Below are 12,535 nucleotides of genomic sequence, written 5' to 3'. Positions count from 1 at the left end.
GGTCCTTGGCTGCCCATCCCTCCTGTTGCCCGCACAGAATCACAAAATCACAGAATCCCGGGATGTCAGGGTTGAAGGGCCCTGGAAAGCTCACCCAGTGCAATCCCCCATGGAGCAGGAACACCCAGATGAGGTTACACAGGAAGGTGTCCAGGCGGGTTGGAATGTCTGCAGAGAAGGAGACTCCACAACCCCCTGGGCAGCCTGGGCCAGGCTCTGCCACCCTCACCCCAACAAGTTGCTTCTCATAGTCAAGTGGAACCTCCTGTGTTCCAGTTTGCACCCATTGCCCCTTGTCCTGTCCCTGGTTGTCACCAGAAGAGCCTGGCTCCATCCTCCTGACACTCCCCCTTTCCATCTTGATCCCCAGGAATGAGTCCCCCCTCAGTGTCCTCTTGTCCAGCTCCAGAGCCCCAGCTCCCTCAGCCTTTCCTCACACGGGAGATGCTCCACTCCCTCCAGCATCTTGGTGGCTGCGCTGGACTCTCTCCAGCAGTTCCCTGTCCTGCTGGAACTGAGGGGCCACAGCTGGACACAATATTCCAGGTGTGAGGAGGAAGGCAAGTGCGTACCCTGAGCCCTGGGGACAAGGAGGGACAAGAGGTGCTCTTGCAGTTCATTCTGGGAAGCAAAGTCCTCACCTGCTTGTCCCAGGGACTCCCGACGCCTCTGAAGGGACAGCTTTCCCACGGGGAGAACGTATCTGGGACACCGCGCTCCTCTGTCCCACCCCTGGCTGCCACCACGTCCCTGAGGGACACTGGGACAACGGGCTGTCGGGGGCACACGCGTGGGCCTGGCGCGCTCACACAATCCCTCCGCCTTGGTCACACAGAACCCCGGGCACTGGTGCGGGGAATCACCAGACGAGCACAGCGGCTCACAAACCGTTCCAGCCCACGCGTGGGTTCCAAGCACGGCCTCTGGTGCCCCCCGCCCCCAGCAGGGTGTGCACGTCGTGCTAAGGCTGCACAACAGCGTGTCAGACCGGCAGCACACCCCAATGCGCGGCAGGAACAGTGCAGGGCGGGGCTGCCCCACGCAGGACACGGGGAAGCGCTGCGGGTGCAGAGCTGGGGACCCTGGTGCACACGCGCCTTCTTGCTGCTTCAGTCGGCACAGACATTTAACAGCCTTTAAAGTCTTTAGTGCCTTCAAAGATTAAACGCGCTGTTGCAAACACATCTCTGCTGGCTCCAGGCAGGAGCTGGAGTCAGGTCTCTGAAGCTGGCAAGCCCCTCTTGTCCCGAGGGCTGTGGGATGGAGCTGCGCAGGGTCTATCAGCACATTGCCAACTCCAGCTCCCGCTCCAGCCGTGGATCCTGCACGTCCCTTCATCCTGCAGTGCTGCTGGCGCCTTGTCCAGATGAGACACCCAGAAAACGCGGCTGCTGCCGGCACCGGGCACGACGACTTGTTCACAGGACAGAGCAGCACTGCTCGGCAGTGGGAGGCTGCGCGGGCGGGTCAGAGGTGTCCTGCATTGTTCTCCGTCAGGACAACCAGGCGCTTCCACAGCCCCTTTCCTACGGGAACCCCAAAAGGTTGTTGTCTCCCCTGCCAGGGGAAGCGCGGCACCTGGGGCTGGAACGACTCGTCTGTTGGGTGCCAGTGCTAAACGGGAGGAGGGCAGCTGGGGCTGCTGGAGCTTTTTAGCCCTAATTCGATGACACCAGGCAATAAAGCAAGGTCACAGTCCACCCCAGCACTTCTTGGAGCAGCGTCTGGCGGCTCCACACGCTCAGTGTGGCACTGGGTCGGAACCGAGCGCGGTGCTGTGCCCGGGCCCGACCGCCTCGCACACCCGCCCAGTATTAACCTTTGGCGTCTGACCCGGCTGTGCTCGGACTGTCAAATTCCTGTTACACCGTTTGCTCAAATGTGCAAATGACAGAAGCGTGCATGGAAATCTCCCTGCCCCCAGCCCCCCAGCAAATGACAGCACGATCTGTCACTACTTGCTGTCTGTTCCTGCTCTCTCCGGCTCTTTCCCCCGCCATGGATCCTGCCCTCGTCCGTCCCCGCGCCGGCAGTGCCAGCAAAGTACGAGGTGCTTCCCAAGAACGGGCAAACAGGCAGCTCTTGTACCGCAGTCCAACAACAAAAGCAAAAGGGGGTGTTCCTGGAAAAGAAACGTGGCTGTGAGACTCAAGATGACACTTTCCTTTCTCTTAAAGGAACCGGTGCAGAATCTGCTGATTTGAGGGCTTGGGAGCCACGGGGAAGCCGTGACCCGTGCTGTGGGGATGGCTCTGCCGCCAGCTGCAGAGCCTGGGCACCCAGCACACACTGAGGCCGCCTCCCTTGCCTTCCCTTCCCGACACGGGACCCCGTTGTCCACGGTGGACACGCACGTCAGGACTCTCTGTGCCTCGTCCCACCAAAAGACAGCTCCCGTGGGGCGGGGAGGCTGGCGCGGGGCCTGCCCCTTCATGGGGTGCGTGGGCAGCGTGCTGCGCGGCCCGAGCGCCGCCGACGCCTCTGGAGCTGAGGGGCTCTGCTTCTCCTGTCGCCTGCCAGCTCAAGAGCCCACGGGGCCTCAGCCCCCCGTGCTCGCTGCCTGGAGCAGGCTCACCCCAAAGCCCCCAGGTTACACCAGTTATGTCTCCCCTGCGGGGCTGCGGGGTCTCTGGAGCTGAAGGTGCTGCCCACGGGGACATTTCCAGGGCTGGGACCGAGGGTGCGGGGCTGCTGTGGACCGAGGGAGAGATAACCAGGCTGGGGAGGGATTTAAAACACAAAGCAGTGGCAGTCGGGCTCTGAAGCCGGTGAGCTGGCCCCTCAGTCCGCGTCTGGATCCGTCCACTGCCAGGGAACCCAAGCTTTCCAAGCAGTGCCTCCGATCATTGTAATTCCAAAAGATTGCAAGGGGTGGGGGAGGAAACATCTCTATTTTTCTTCTATTTTTACGAGCATATGATAGCACTTTGACACAAAATTACGTGTTTTGCTGTATCCCTCGGTATTTCGGGCCGGGGTCCAAGCCACCCGAGGTCAGCGCCAAGGCTGCCACCGACCGCAGCGCCGCTGCCCAGACCCATCGCCAGGCGCTTTCTTTCTTGGTTTGTGTCCATTTTGCATGCGGCAAAAATGGGTAAAAAAACACCCTCACATGTCCATCCAGATGAAAATCCATCTGCAAAGCCACGGGAGATATCAGGGGATGATACCACATCTGAACACTTTGTAGGCTTAAAATCTATGGCGTCATTCAGACTCCTGCTCTCCTGCAGCTCTTGAAGTTTCCACCCACTTTGGTTGGTTGTAAGAACAGCTAGTATCTCCGGGCAGTTGGGTTGGGATTATTATAATTGTTGTTCGTGCGTGTGGAGTGACTGGTGCAGACACTTTTACAATGGATGCTTTATAAAATGACAGAATACTTCCAAACAAAGTAGGCAGCATCATCTGCATGAAGGACGGCTTCCAAAATACCCACCATCAATCTTCCCTTTCTGCTGCTGTCTGTGCGTGCCCGCTCCTCCCAAGCGGCGTCAGCGAGCCGCCAAAACGCCATTTCTCACACACCGGGCCACAACAGATCTTGAAAACCCAAAACAAGGCCCAGCACAGGGCTGTGAACCGTGCAGCTCCAGTGCCAGCCTGCGGGAGCTGCTCTGCACACAACGTCCTGGTTATTTGCCTTGTGCTTCACTGCCATGGTGACAGTGACCGTGAGCAGCACAGAGCTCTCCTCAAATCACGGCTTGGCTGTCTTGTCCAAGGGCAGGGGCCAGGGCAGGGTGGCTGTCCCCTGCTCCCCGTCCCTGCTCCCTGCTCCCCGTCCCCCGCTCCCCATCCCCGCTCCCCGTCCCCGCTCCCCGTCCCTGCTCCCCATCCCCGCTCCCCATCCCCGCTCCCCATCCCCGCTCCCCGTCCCCTGCTCCCCATCCCCGCTCCCCATCCCCGCTCCCCATCCCCGCTCCCCGTCCCCTGCTCCCCATCCCCGCTCCCCCTCCCCATCTCCACTCCCCATCCCCTGCTCCCCATCCCCTGCTCCCCGTCCCCTGCTCCCCATCCCCTGCTCCCCATCCCCGCTCCCCCTCTCCACTCCCCATCCCCTGCTCCCCGTCCCCTGCTCCCCATCCCCGCTCCCCCTCCCCATCTCCACTCCCCATCCCCTGCTCCCCATCCCCACTCCCCGTCCCCTGCTCCCCATCCCTGCTCCCCATCCCCGCTGCCCATCCCCGCTCCCCATCCCCTGCTCCCCGTTCCCTGGTCCCTGTCCCTGCGGGACACGGGCCAGCACAGCGAGTCTGGTCCTGCAGCCCGTCCCTTGCATGACCCACAGCCCCGCGCTGTGCTCCTAGAGCCCCGGGCGGAACGCCGCCCTGCAACGTATCACCAGCTTTGGCCTCTGGAGCCGGTGCAGCGGCCCGTCCGCCTGCGGGACACCAGGTCACCCCGGGACGGCCACGGGGGGCCTCGGCAGCACCGCCCCGACCCCCGCTCCCGGCCCGCAGCCCCGCGCGCGCGTCCTTCCCGCCACGGGCCCTGCCCGCCATTGGCTGGCAGGGTGCGATTGGCTGGCAGGGTGGGCCAATGGCGAGGCAGCTGCTGGGCGGGACAAGCCCCTGGGCCACGCGAGGCGGCGGGCGCGAGGCGCGTGGTGCCCGCGGTCCCGCCCCGCCCGCTCCCCTGCGCGGCCTCGGGCACCTCGGCGCTGCCCCCTCTCCCGCCGGCAGGTACGCGGAGGGCGCGGGGCTGCCCGCCAGGGCGGGCGCTGGCGGCCGGGCCGCGCGGGGCCGGGCCGGGCCGGGCCGGGCGGCAGGCTCCAAACCGGCCCGTTTTCCCCTCACAGTCGCCGGGGCCGGCGCCCTCTGGTGGCCGAGCGGAGCCCCCGGGGATGGCTGGGGCGCGTGGGGCGTCGCGCAGCCAGGCAGAGTCTGCGTGGGCCCCGTGCGGGCAGCGGGGCTCGCGCGGTGCCTGTGCAGCTGCGCAGGCCGTGGCGCGGCTGCGCGGGGTGCGGAGCGCGCCTGCACCCGCGCCCCATGCAGGCCCGCGCCGTCCCCGTCCCAAGCCATTCGGGCCAGCCCGAAGCAGGGGAGGCGGGTGCCGACCCCGTGTCCCCAGGGCCGTGCTGTCTCCACAGGATGTCCGTGGGCTCTCCGTCGGCCACCCCGAGGCTGCTGTACCGCAGCACCCGCCTGCTCCGCGCGGCCTTTCAGCACCTCCACCAGCAGCAGCAGCGAGCAGACGTCTTCTGCGATGTGGTGCTGCAGGCGGAAGGTGAGCGCGCAGCACGGCCGCGGAGCTGCTGGTGCTCGGGAGGACGCGTGGGCAGGGACCCACAGCCCCCGGGGAGGGTCAGGGAGAGCGGGAGGACTGCAGGGCAGTGACGGCAGCTGTTGCGTTGCAGGCGAGGCGGTGGTGGCCCACTGCTGCGTCCTCTCTGTCTGCAGCCCCTTCTTCATGGAGCAGCTGGGTCGGGAGCTGCCCCCCCGGGGCCGCAGGGTGGTGCTGGAGCTGGGGGGGCTGAGGATCGGGGCGCTGCGCAAGCTGGTGCGTTTCCTCTACACGGCCGAGCTGGAGGCCACGTGGGAGGAGGCGCAGGAGGTGCTGGCAGCCGCCCGCCGCCTCCGCGTCACCGAGCTCGAGTCGCTGCAGCTGCGGGGGGGACGCCTGATGCGGCCCGGACCCCAGCGGCAGCTCGACCGCTCCTGCCTGCGCCCAGCCCGGCACGGCTGCCCCGCGGCGGGCGGCAGAGCTGAGCCTGGCGGTGCCACTGTCCCTGCGGGGAGCAGCGCTGTCCCCCCACGGGAGCGGTCGCGCTCTCCAGGGACCGCACGCCCCAGCCCCGGCCCCGTGGGGCGGGTGAAGCTGCGGAAGGTGGAGAGCGGGGGGTGCTGGGAGGTGGTGCAGGAGTGGCAGCCCCGCGCGCTGGCGGCAGGCGATGGTGGGGTGACAGAACCGCGGCCCCTGTCAGACGAGGATGCACTGGAGCAGGCCGGCAGGCACTCCCCCCACCAGCGGCCCTCACCAGCAGCCTGGAGGAAGCAGGAGCAGGTGCCCCCCGCACCCCCACAGGGTCACAAGGAGGTGGTGGCACTGGGGAACCCCCTGGGTCACCCTGAGGAGGAGGATGTGGACGTGGGGACACCGGAGCCGTGCCTGCCCCCTGGCACTGTCTGTGTCTGGCCCTGCCCCTCATCTGAGTCGGACGAGGATGTGGATGTGCTCACTTAGGGGGCGGCTCAGCCTCCCGGGCAATGCCGCCAGGGCGGCCCTCAGCCCTGGCCAAAAGGCTGTACCAGCCCCAGGCTGCTGGGCCTGGAAATAAAGCAACAGAGCTGAGCTTGTGGGGCTGCTGAGCTTTATTGGGGAACAGTAGGGGGACGAGGGGGACGTGGGGAGAGCTGCCCACAGCAGAGCTGCAGCATCGGAGACAGGACTGGGGTGACAGTGCCCCCCACTTCGTCTCGCCTCTTCATGGGTGCTCATGCTGCGAGTGCTGGTCCCGGCTTGGCTGTGGGGAGAGGTGGTCGGCGTGTGGCCTTGTCCCAGCCCAGCCCATCCCTGTCCCCACTCACCTGGCTGCCACCTCTATGCCAAGTTGCTCTTCAGCGCTTCCACCACGGCCTCTGGCTGGGGGAACTTCAGTTTGCGGGGGGGCCCCTTCCCTATGCCGCTCCACAGCTCCACGGCTGCAGAGAACAAGGGGGGACGGGTCAGGGGGGGACAGGGAACCCTCACCCCCGGCCCCCGGCCCCCGCACTCACTGCTGCCATCCTCCTTCACCAGGGACACCTCGAAGCTGTTCCTGCGCGGCTGCCGGGGGTTGATGTCCACGGGGAGGTGGGCCATGGCCCCGCGCAGGGCCTCGCTCACCGCCGCCGCGTTGCGCCCAAACACCCGTCAGCTCTTGCTGGGGGGACACAGGCGGGTCAGCGCCCGGGGGGCACCCCAAGGACCGCCCTGACACCCGAGGGGCGCTGGGGGGCAGGTGAGGTCCGCTCACCAGTGCTCGATGACGACGCGGGGGCCGGTGCCCCCCGGGCTGTCCTGGCCCTGGGCGCGCGGCCGCTTCTGCGGGGCATCCGCCTGCTCTGCAGCCTCAGGCACCGCCGGCCGGGCCCCGCGCTTCCGCCCGCGGGGAGCCATCCTGGGGAGAGCGCCGGCTGGTGGGGCCGGGCCGAGCTCGGGGGGCTACCCCGGGGTCCCGCGGTGCGGGGACAGGGATCCTGCCGTGGGACGGGAAGGGTGGGACCCCAGAGGTCCCGCGGTGGGCAGGGCAGAAGGGTCCCCACGGGGATCCCGCTTTAGGAGGGGTCAGGAAGGGCGGGTCCCCGGGGATCCACCCTCGGGGGTGAAAGGGAGGTCCCCGTGGGGATCCTGCCGTGGCGCGGTGGAGATGCCGCCGCGGCGTGTGGGGAGAAAGGGGGTCTGAGGACGCTGCTTTGGGGCCGTGGGTGGGAAGGGGTCCCGGGGACGCTGCTTTGGGGCCGTGGGTGGGAAGGGGTCCCGGGGACGCTGCTTTGGGGCCGTGGGTGGGAAGGAGTCCCGGGGACGCTGCTTTGGGGCCGTGGGTGGGAAGGGGTCCCGGGGACGCTGCTGCGGGGAGCGGGCACGGGAGGGGCCGGTACGGGGAGCCCCGGGTGCCGGAGCCCGGAGCGGCCGCCCCGCTTCCTACCTGCAGCGCCGCGCCGAACACGTGCCGCGACCGCGGGGCACCGCGCCGGCCTCCGCCACTAGGGCGAGACTCCGGGGTGGGCAGGGGGCGGGGCCGAACGGCGCTCCGGAGCCCGCGTGCCGGGCAACCGGGCCGCCCCCGCTCCTCGCTGCCAGACACCTCTGCGCAGTCGTCTCGCCCTTCCCGGTCAGCGGCGGCGTGGCGAACGGTACCGCGGTAACACGGACACAGACCGGACCCCCCTCCGGGCGGGATCAGTGGTTGCGCCCGCGCGCCCGCCCCTCCCCCTCGGAGCCGTGCAGCCAGCGCCGCAGCGACACCCAATCAGAGCGCGGAGCCCCAGCAGCAGCCCACCCCCGGGAGCAAGCCACGCCCACCAGGGTCCAGAGGGGTCCCGGGTCCCCCACCGGACACAGACACACGGACACGGGAACGCGGACACACACCGTTTATTGTCAGCGATGAGGACGAGCGTTAACCGAGGGTGGGCCTGGCCTCTGCCCCGCCCACGCCGGGCCTGGCCCACACGGCACCCCCGGGCCTAGCCCGCAGCTGCCCCCACAGAGAGCCCTGGGCAGGGGTCCCGGGGGCCAGCGCCACCAGGAGACAGTGACGCGCGATGGGCGAGAGCAGGGGGCAGCTTCTACTTGTCCTTCTTGGTCTCCCCCGGCAACGGTGCCCGCGCTGCGGGGGATTCCTCAGGCGCCTCCTCCCGCGGCTTTGGCTGCTTCTTGGCCCTCTGGTAGAGCTCGTTGAGGTTGAACTCCCGGATCACGTTCTCCTGCGGCACAGAGGCAGCGTCAGCGCCCCGGGACCCCCGCGGGCCCTCCCCGTCCCGTCCCGCCCACCTCAGAGAAGGTCCAGGACACGGCCCGGCCCTTCTTGTCGATCTGCGGCCGGCGCATGGTCTCTGTCCCGCCCTGGAAGAGGATGAGGGTGGGCAGCTGCTTGGTGAGGGGGGAGGTGCTGACCTTGTACCTGCAGCAGGATGGCAGAGGCTGGTGGGGACTGCGGGCAGATGAGTGAGCTGGGGTCTTCCGGAGACCCCAGCCCGGCGCCACTGCCCAGCCCGTCCCCCCAGACCTGGTGCTGACATCCGTGTACCGGCCAACATCCACCTTCCCAAAGTGCAGCCCCGAGCAGTTGTACCTGGGCAGGACGGGCAGGAGCTGTGAGTGCCACGGGTGACCGGGGGCCCCGCGCCTTGCCCGGGCCTCCACAGGCACCACTCACTTGAGCGAGAGGTCGGCGAAGATGGGGGCGAAGGACTGGCACTCGCTGGACCAGTTGGCAAAGAACTCAACGATCCAGGTCACCCGCTTGTCCCGCTCCAGCTCCTCCTGCCGCGGGGGCGCGCGGCTCAGCGGGGGCGGCCGGCAGAGTCCCGGCCCCCCGGGAGGGGATACTCACATCTATGGTCTTGTCGCTGAAATACTTGATGTACTCAGGGCCCATGTAGAGCGGGGGCTTGCAGGTCATCAGGAACACTGCAACAACAGCGCCCCTGAGCCCTCCAGCTCGCCCAGGATGGGTTTGGGATGAAGCTCCCCCTTCCCCACGGAGCCATGGCAGAGCAAGCCCTGGGATGGACAGGCTTCCTTCCCCCTGAGGCGCTCCCCGAGCCGCCCCTCACCCACGGAGGCTCCTCACAGCTGCCGCCTCCTTGGCGGTGAAGGACACAGGGCACCCCCCGGTGAGAGGGAGCTCTGGCCCCCAGCTGGGCAGGGGGAGGACAGGCGGGGGCAGCGGGTGCTGGGGGCACACTGAGTCTTGCCCCGGGGTGCCCTGGCGCCCCCCGGCAGGTCTCACCTATGCAGAGTGTGAGGTACAGCAGGCCCATGCGGATGTCCAGGCGGAAGAAGAGGATGGCGTTCGCCACTTTGCTGAACATGAAGATGTTCCCAATGTGCTGCTCCACGGTGACTGCGGGAGGGAGAGAAGACGGTGCCAGATCCTCACAGAAGACCAGGGGCCATCCTTAGGGTGGGCCAGAGCTGGTCCTCCAGACCCCAACCCATCCGGCTCCTTGCGGGAGGGCCCACGCAGCCCCACGGCCTCCCCCACCCCCAGCACAGGCCCCAACTCACTGGAGCGTCGGTTCTTCATCATCACGATGGCGCTGAGGAACATGAGGATCTCCACCTCCCGCTGGGACAGGAGAGATAAGCGTGAGCAGGAGGCAGCACGGGACCAGCGGAGCTGGGGGCGGCCGCCAGCACCAACCGCAGCCGCAGCGTCCTCCCGCAGCCGGGCTGCTCCTGGCACCAGGACGGGAGGCTGTGCCAGGCCCTGCTGGCCCAAACCCGGCCGGTTCCGTGCCTCCTCCTGGAACTGCTTTTGCCCCCGGGCCCCGAGCGGGAGCCAGCAAGGAGGCGGGACTGCCCTGCAATGCGGGCACGGCCTCCCACCCCCTCAGCACTGCGATGGCAGCAGCAGGGCAGTGCCAGGGGCCACTGGCTTCCCCCAGCCGGGCTGGGGATGCGGGCCCAGAGGAGGGCCCAGCCAGGCGCTCGGAGACCGGAGCCAGACCCAGGGGCCCGGCAGGTGAGGGCAAGAGGGGAAACCAGGCCCGGAGGGCGCGGGCCCGCGGGAGGTCGGGGCAGCGGCGGGCCGGGCCGCCTCACCCAGTCGAAGTCGCAGGGGTTGCCATCCTCCCGCTGCGAGGGCAGCCCCTGGCAGAGCGGCGGGACCTTGCGGACGAGCAGGAAGGCGGTGGCCAGCAGCGCGGACAGCGGGTAGTAGGGCCGCGCCAGCCAGCGGCACAGCCCGGGCACCGAGTACAGCAGCGCCAGCAGCGGCGCCAGCACCGCCATCTTGGCATCCGCGCGCACGACCGGCCCCCTCCGATTGGGCCGCCCACCTGCTCGTATGCGGGAGGCGGGGCTTTTTACCCGCTGGCCAATGGCGAGCGGTGCTGTTAAGCACGCCTCACGCCTCGGCAGACCAATGAGGGTGAAAGAGAGAAGCGGCCAATCAGAAGGCTAGGGCTGAGTCTCCCTTAGCAACCGGGCAGCGGGCGGGGCTCGGCCAATCGCGGCGGGGCGGGGCGGGGCGCTGGCCCCGCGCGGGGCACGCCGGGAAGATGGAGAACTTCTCCGCGCTGTTCGGCGGGGCCGAGCCGCCGCCCGCTGCCGCCGCCGCCCTGGGCTTCGGGCCCGCTAAGCCGCCGGCCGCCGGGGCCGCACCGCCCCCCATCGCCGCCGCGCCGCCGCCGGGCGAGGACGCGGCCCGCAAGGCCGCCACCGGCCCCTTCTACCTGCTGCGGGAGCTGCCAGGTGCGGGGCGGGTGACGCGCTCGGCCAATCGGCGCGGCGGAGCCGTGCCGCGGCGGAAACTGGCGGCGCGACGGGCCAATGAGGAGTGAGGGGGGTGGGCGGGGAGGCGCGAACTGACAGCGCGGCAGGCCAATGAGCATGCAGGGGGCGGGGCCAAGCGGCTTGCCGTGGAGCGGGGAAATGGCGCCTAAGGGGCTCGGGTCGGGGCGGGGAGCGGGATCGGGGGTGGCCGGGCGGGGGGGAGCGGGGCCGGGCCCCGGAGCGGGGCGGGGAGCGGGGCGGGGAGCGGGGCCGGGTCGTGGGCCCGAGCGGCAGCAGCTCCCCGCCCCGCCCCGCCCCGCGCAGGCAGCACGGAGCTGACGGGCAGCACCAACCTGATCACGCACTACAACCTGGAGCACGCCTACAACAAGTTCTGCGGCAAGAAGGTGAAGGAGAAGCTCAGCAACTTCCTCCCCGACCTGCCCGGCATGATCGACCTGCCCGGCTCCCACGACAACAGCAGCCTGCGCTCCCTCATCGAGAAGCCCCCGATCTGCGGCAGCTCCTTCACCCCCCTCACGGGCACCATGCTGACCGGCTTCCGCCTGCACGCCGGCCCGGTGAGCGCGGGCGGGGAGCGGGGGGGCGGCCGCGGGGGCGGGGGGCGGCGGGCCGGGGGGTGCCTGGCCCGGCCTGAGCAGCCCCGTCCCCTCTCCCCAGCTGCCCGAGCAGTGTCGGCTGATGCACATCCAGCCGCCTAAGAAGAAGAACAAGCACAAGCACAAGCAGAGCCGCACGCAGGATCCCGTCCCCCCAGGTAAGGGGCTGTGCCCGCTGCCGCAGCCACCCCCTCTCCCGCCCGGCCCCAGGGCGTGCCCGGGTCCTCCAGCGCTCTTCTTCCTCCAGAAACCCCCTCGGACTCCGACCACAAGAAGAAAAAGAAGAAAAAAGAGGAGGATCCGGAACGAAAGAGGAAAAAGAAAGAGAAGAAGAAGAAGAAGGTGGGTGGGGAAAGCCGCGGTTCGATTCCCAGCCTGCGTCCGCCCTCGGGGCTGCCGAGTGAGCAGCCGTTCCCTGGGTGCTGCAGTTGAGCGGGTCTCACGGGATCCGCCTGTCCTTCCTCCGCAGAACCGGCACAGCCCCGAGCACCCGGGGGTGGGCGGCTCGCAGGCCAGCAGCAGCAGCAGCCTGCGGTGAGGCCGCCCGGGCGTCCCCCAGCCCGCGGGAACAGCCCCGACTGACCCGGGAGGGACGCGGCGCTCGGCGGGGGGCTCGGGCTGGCCCGTGCCCCCCCGGCAGAGAGGACACCCCCGCAGCCCCACGTGCAGCCAGCGGGACCAGGGGACGAGGACTCTGCTGGCAACGGAGCTGCCAGCCTGGGCCTTTTATACCAGAACAACCCGGTGCATCAGGGCCTCTCTTTTTTAGTCACCTTTTAATTAAAGTCTCTGCTCTGAAGAGGGGCTGGTGGCGGTGGCTGCTGCAACTGGGGAGTCCACGTGCCGTGGCACCAGCGCTGCCCCGACGCGCCGTGCCCGGGGCCGGGGGCTGCGGCCGAGCTCCCGCCAGGACGGGCAGAGCCCGGGCAGGGGCTCCCGCCTTGGCTTTGGCTGCTGGGCTGGGGCGAGGGGCTCTCGGTTCCTCCCCC

General features: G+C 68.8%; 4 protein-coding genes across 7 annotated transcripts; 2 read left to right on the top strand and 2 right to left on the bottom strand.

The window, feature by feature from the left end:
- Positions 1 to 4,376: 4,376 nt before the first annotated feature.
- Positions 4,377 to 6,284, top strand: BTBD18 (BTB domain containing 18). Its single transcript, XM_065065773.1, has 3 exons — positions 4,377 to 4,685; positions 5,093 to 5,229; positions 5,360 to 6,284. Exons 1-3 carry the CDS (start codon positions 4,543 to 4,545, stop codon positions 6,184 to 6,186), a joined length of 1,107 nt encoding a protein of 368 aa, XP_064921845.1. The 5' UTR covers positions 4,377 to 4,542; the 3' UTR covers positions 6,187 to 6,284.
- Positions 6,285 to 6,296: 12 nt separating this feature from the next.
- Positions 6,297 to 7,789, bottom strand: SELENOH (selenoprotein H). 2 transcript variants are annotated; one of them, XM_065065780.1, is made up of 5 exons: positions 7,631 to 7,789; positions 6,959 to 7,102; positions 6,720 to 6,865; positions 6,531 to 6,644; positions 6,297 to 6,466 (listed from the first exon to the last, which is right to left on the bottom strand). In XM_065065780.1, the coding sequence occupies exons 2-4, from the start codon at positions 7,099 to 7,101 to the stop codon at positions 6,544 to 6,546; spliced, it is 390 nt and encodes a 129-aa protein (XP_064921852.1). In that variant the 5' UTR covers position 7,102; positions 7,631 to 7,789; the 3' UTR covers positions 6,297 to 6,466; positions 6,531 to 6,543. The 2 variants fall into 2 exon arrangements, with proteins under 2 accessions (XP_064921852.1, XP_064921851.1); XM_065065779.1 differs by having other exon boundaries at positions 6,959 to 7,181; positions 7,631 to 7,784.
- Positions 7,790 to 8,062: 273 nt separating this feature from the next.
- On the bottom strand, positions 8,063 to 10,509 carry TMX2 (thioredoxin related transmembrane protein 2). 2 transcript variants are annotated; one of them, XM_065065774.1, is made up of 8 exons: positions 10,255 to 10,509; positions 9,718 to 9,778; positions 9,440 to 9,553; positions 9,041 to 9,117; positions 8,864 to 8,970; positions 8,714 to 8,779; positions 8,479 to 8,608; positions 8,063 to 8,411 (listed from the first exon to the last, which is right to left on the bottom strand). In XM_065065774.1, the coding sequence occupies exons 1-8, from the start codon at positions 10,441 to 10,443 to the stop codon at positions 8,274 to 8,276; spliced, it is 882 nt and encodes a 293-aa protein (XP_064921846.1). In that variant the 5' UTR covers positions 10,444 to 10,509; the 3' UTR covers positions 8,063 to 8,273. The 2 variants fall into 2 exon arrangements, with proteins under 2 accessions (XP_064921846.1, XP_064921847.1); XM_065065775.1 differs by having other exon boundaries at positions 8,479 to 8,779.
- On the top strand, positions 9,783 to 12,345 carry MED19 (mediator complex subunit 19). Of its 2 annotated transcripts, none has more exons than XM_065065777.1 (5): positions 9,783 to 10,174; positions 11,251 to 11,507; positions 11,608 to 11,704; positions 11,794 to 11,888; positions 12,016 to 12,345. In XM_065065777.1, the coding sequence occupies exons 1-5, from the start codon at positions 10,054 to 10,056 to the stop codon at positions 12,082 to 12,084; spliced, it is 639 nt and encodes a 212-aa protein (XP_064921849.1). In that variant the 5' UTR covers positions 9,783 to 10,053; the 3' UTR covers positions 12,085 to 12,345. The 2 variants fall into 2 exon arrangements, with proteins under 2 accessions (XP_064921849.1, XP_064921848.1); XM_065065776.1 differs by lacking the exon at positions 9,783 to 10,174 and adding an exon at positions 10,666 to 10,905.
- The last annotated feature ends 190 nt before the right edge of the window (positions 12,346 to 12,535 follow it).

This window comes from Columba livia, chromosome 5 (assembly GCF_036013475.1).
Source record: "Columba livia isolate bColLiv1 breed racing homer chromosome 5, bColLiv1.pat.W.v2, whole genome shotgun sequence".
Taxonomy (NCBI): Eukaryota; Metazoa; Chordata; class Aves; order Columbiformes; family Columbidae; genus Columba; species Columba livia.
This window is presented reverse-complemented; position numbering and strand designations above follow the sequence as displayed.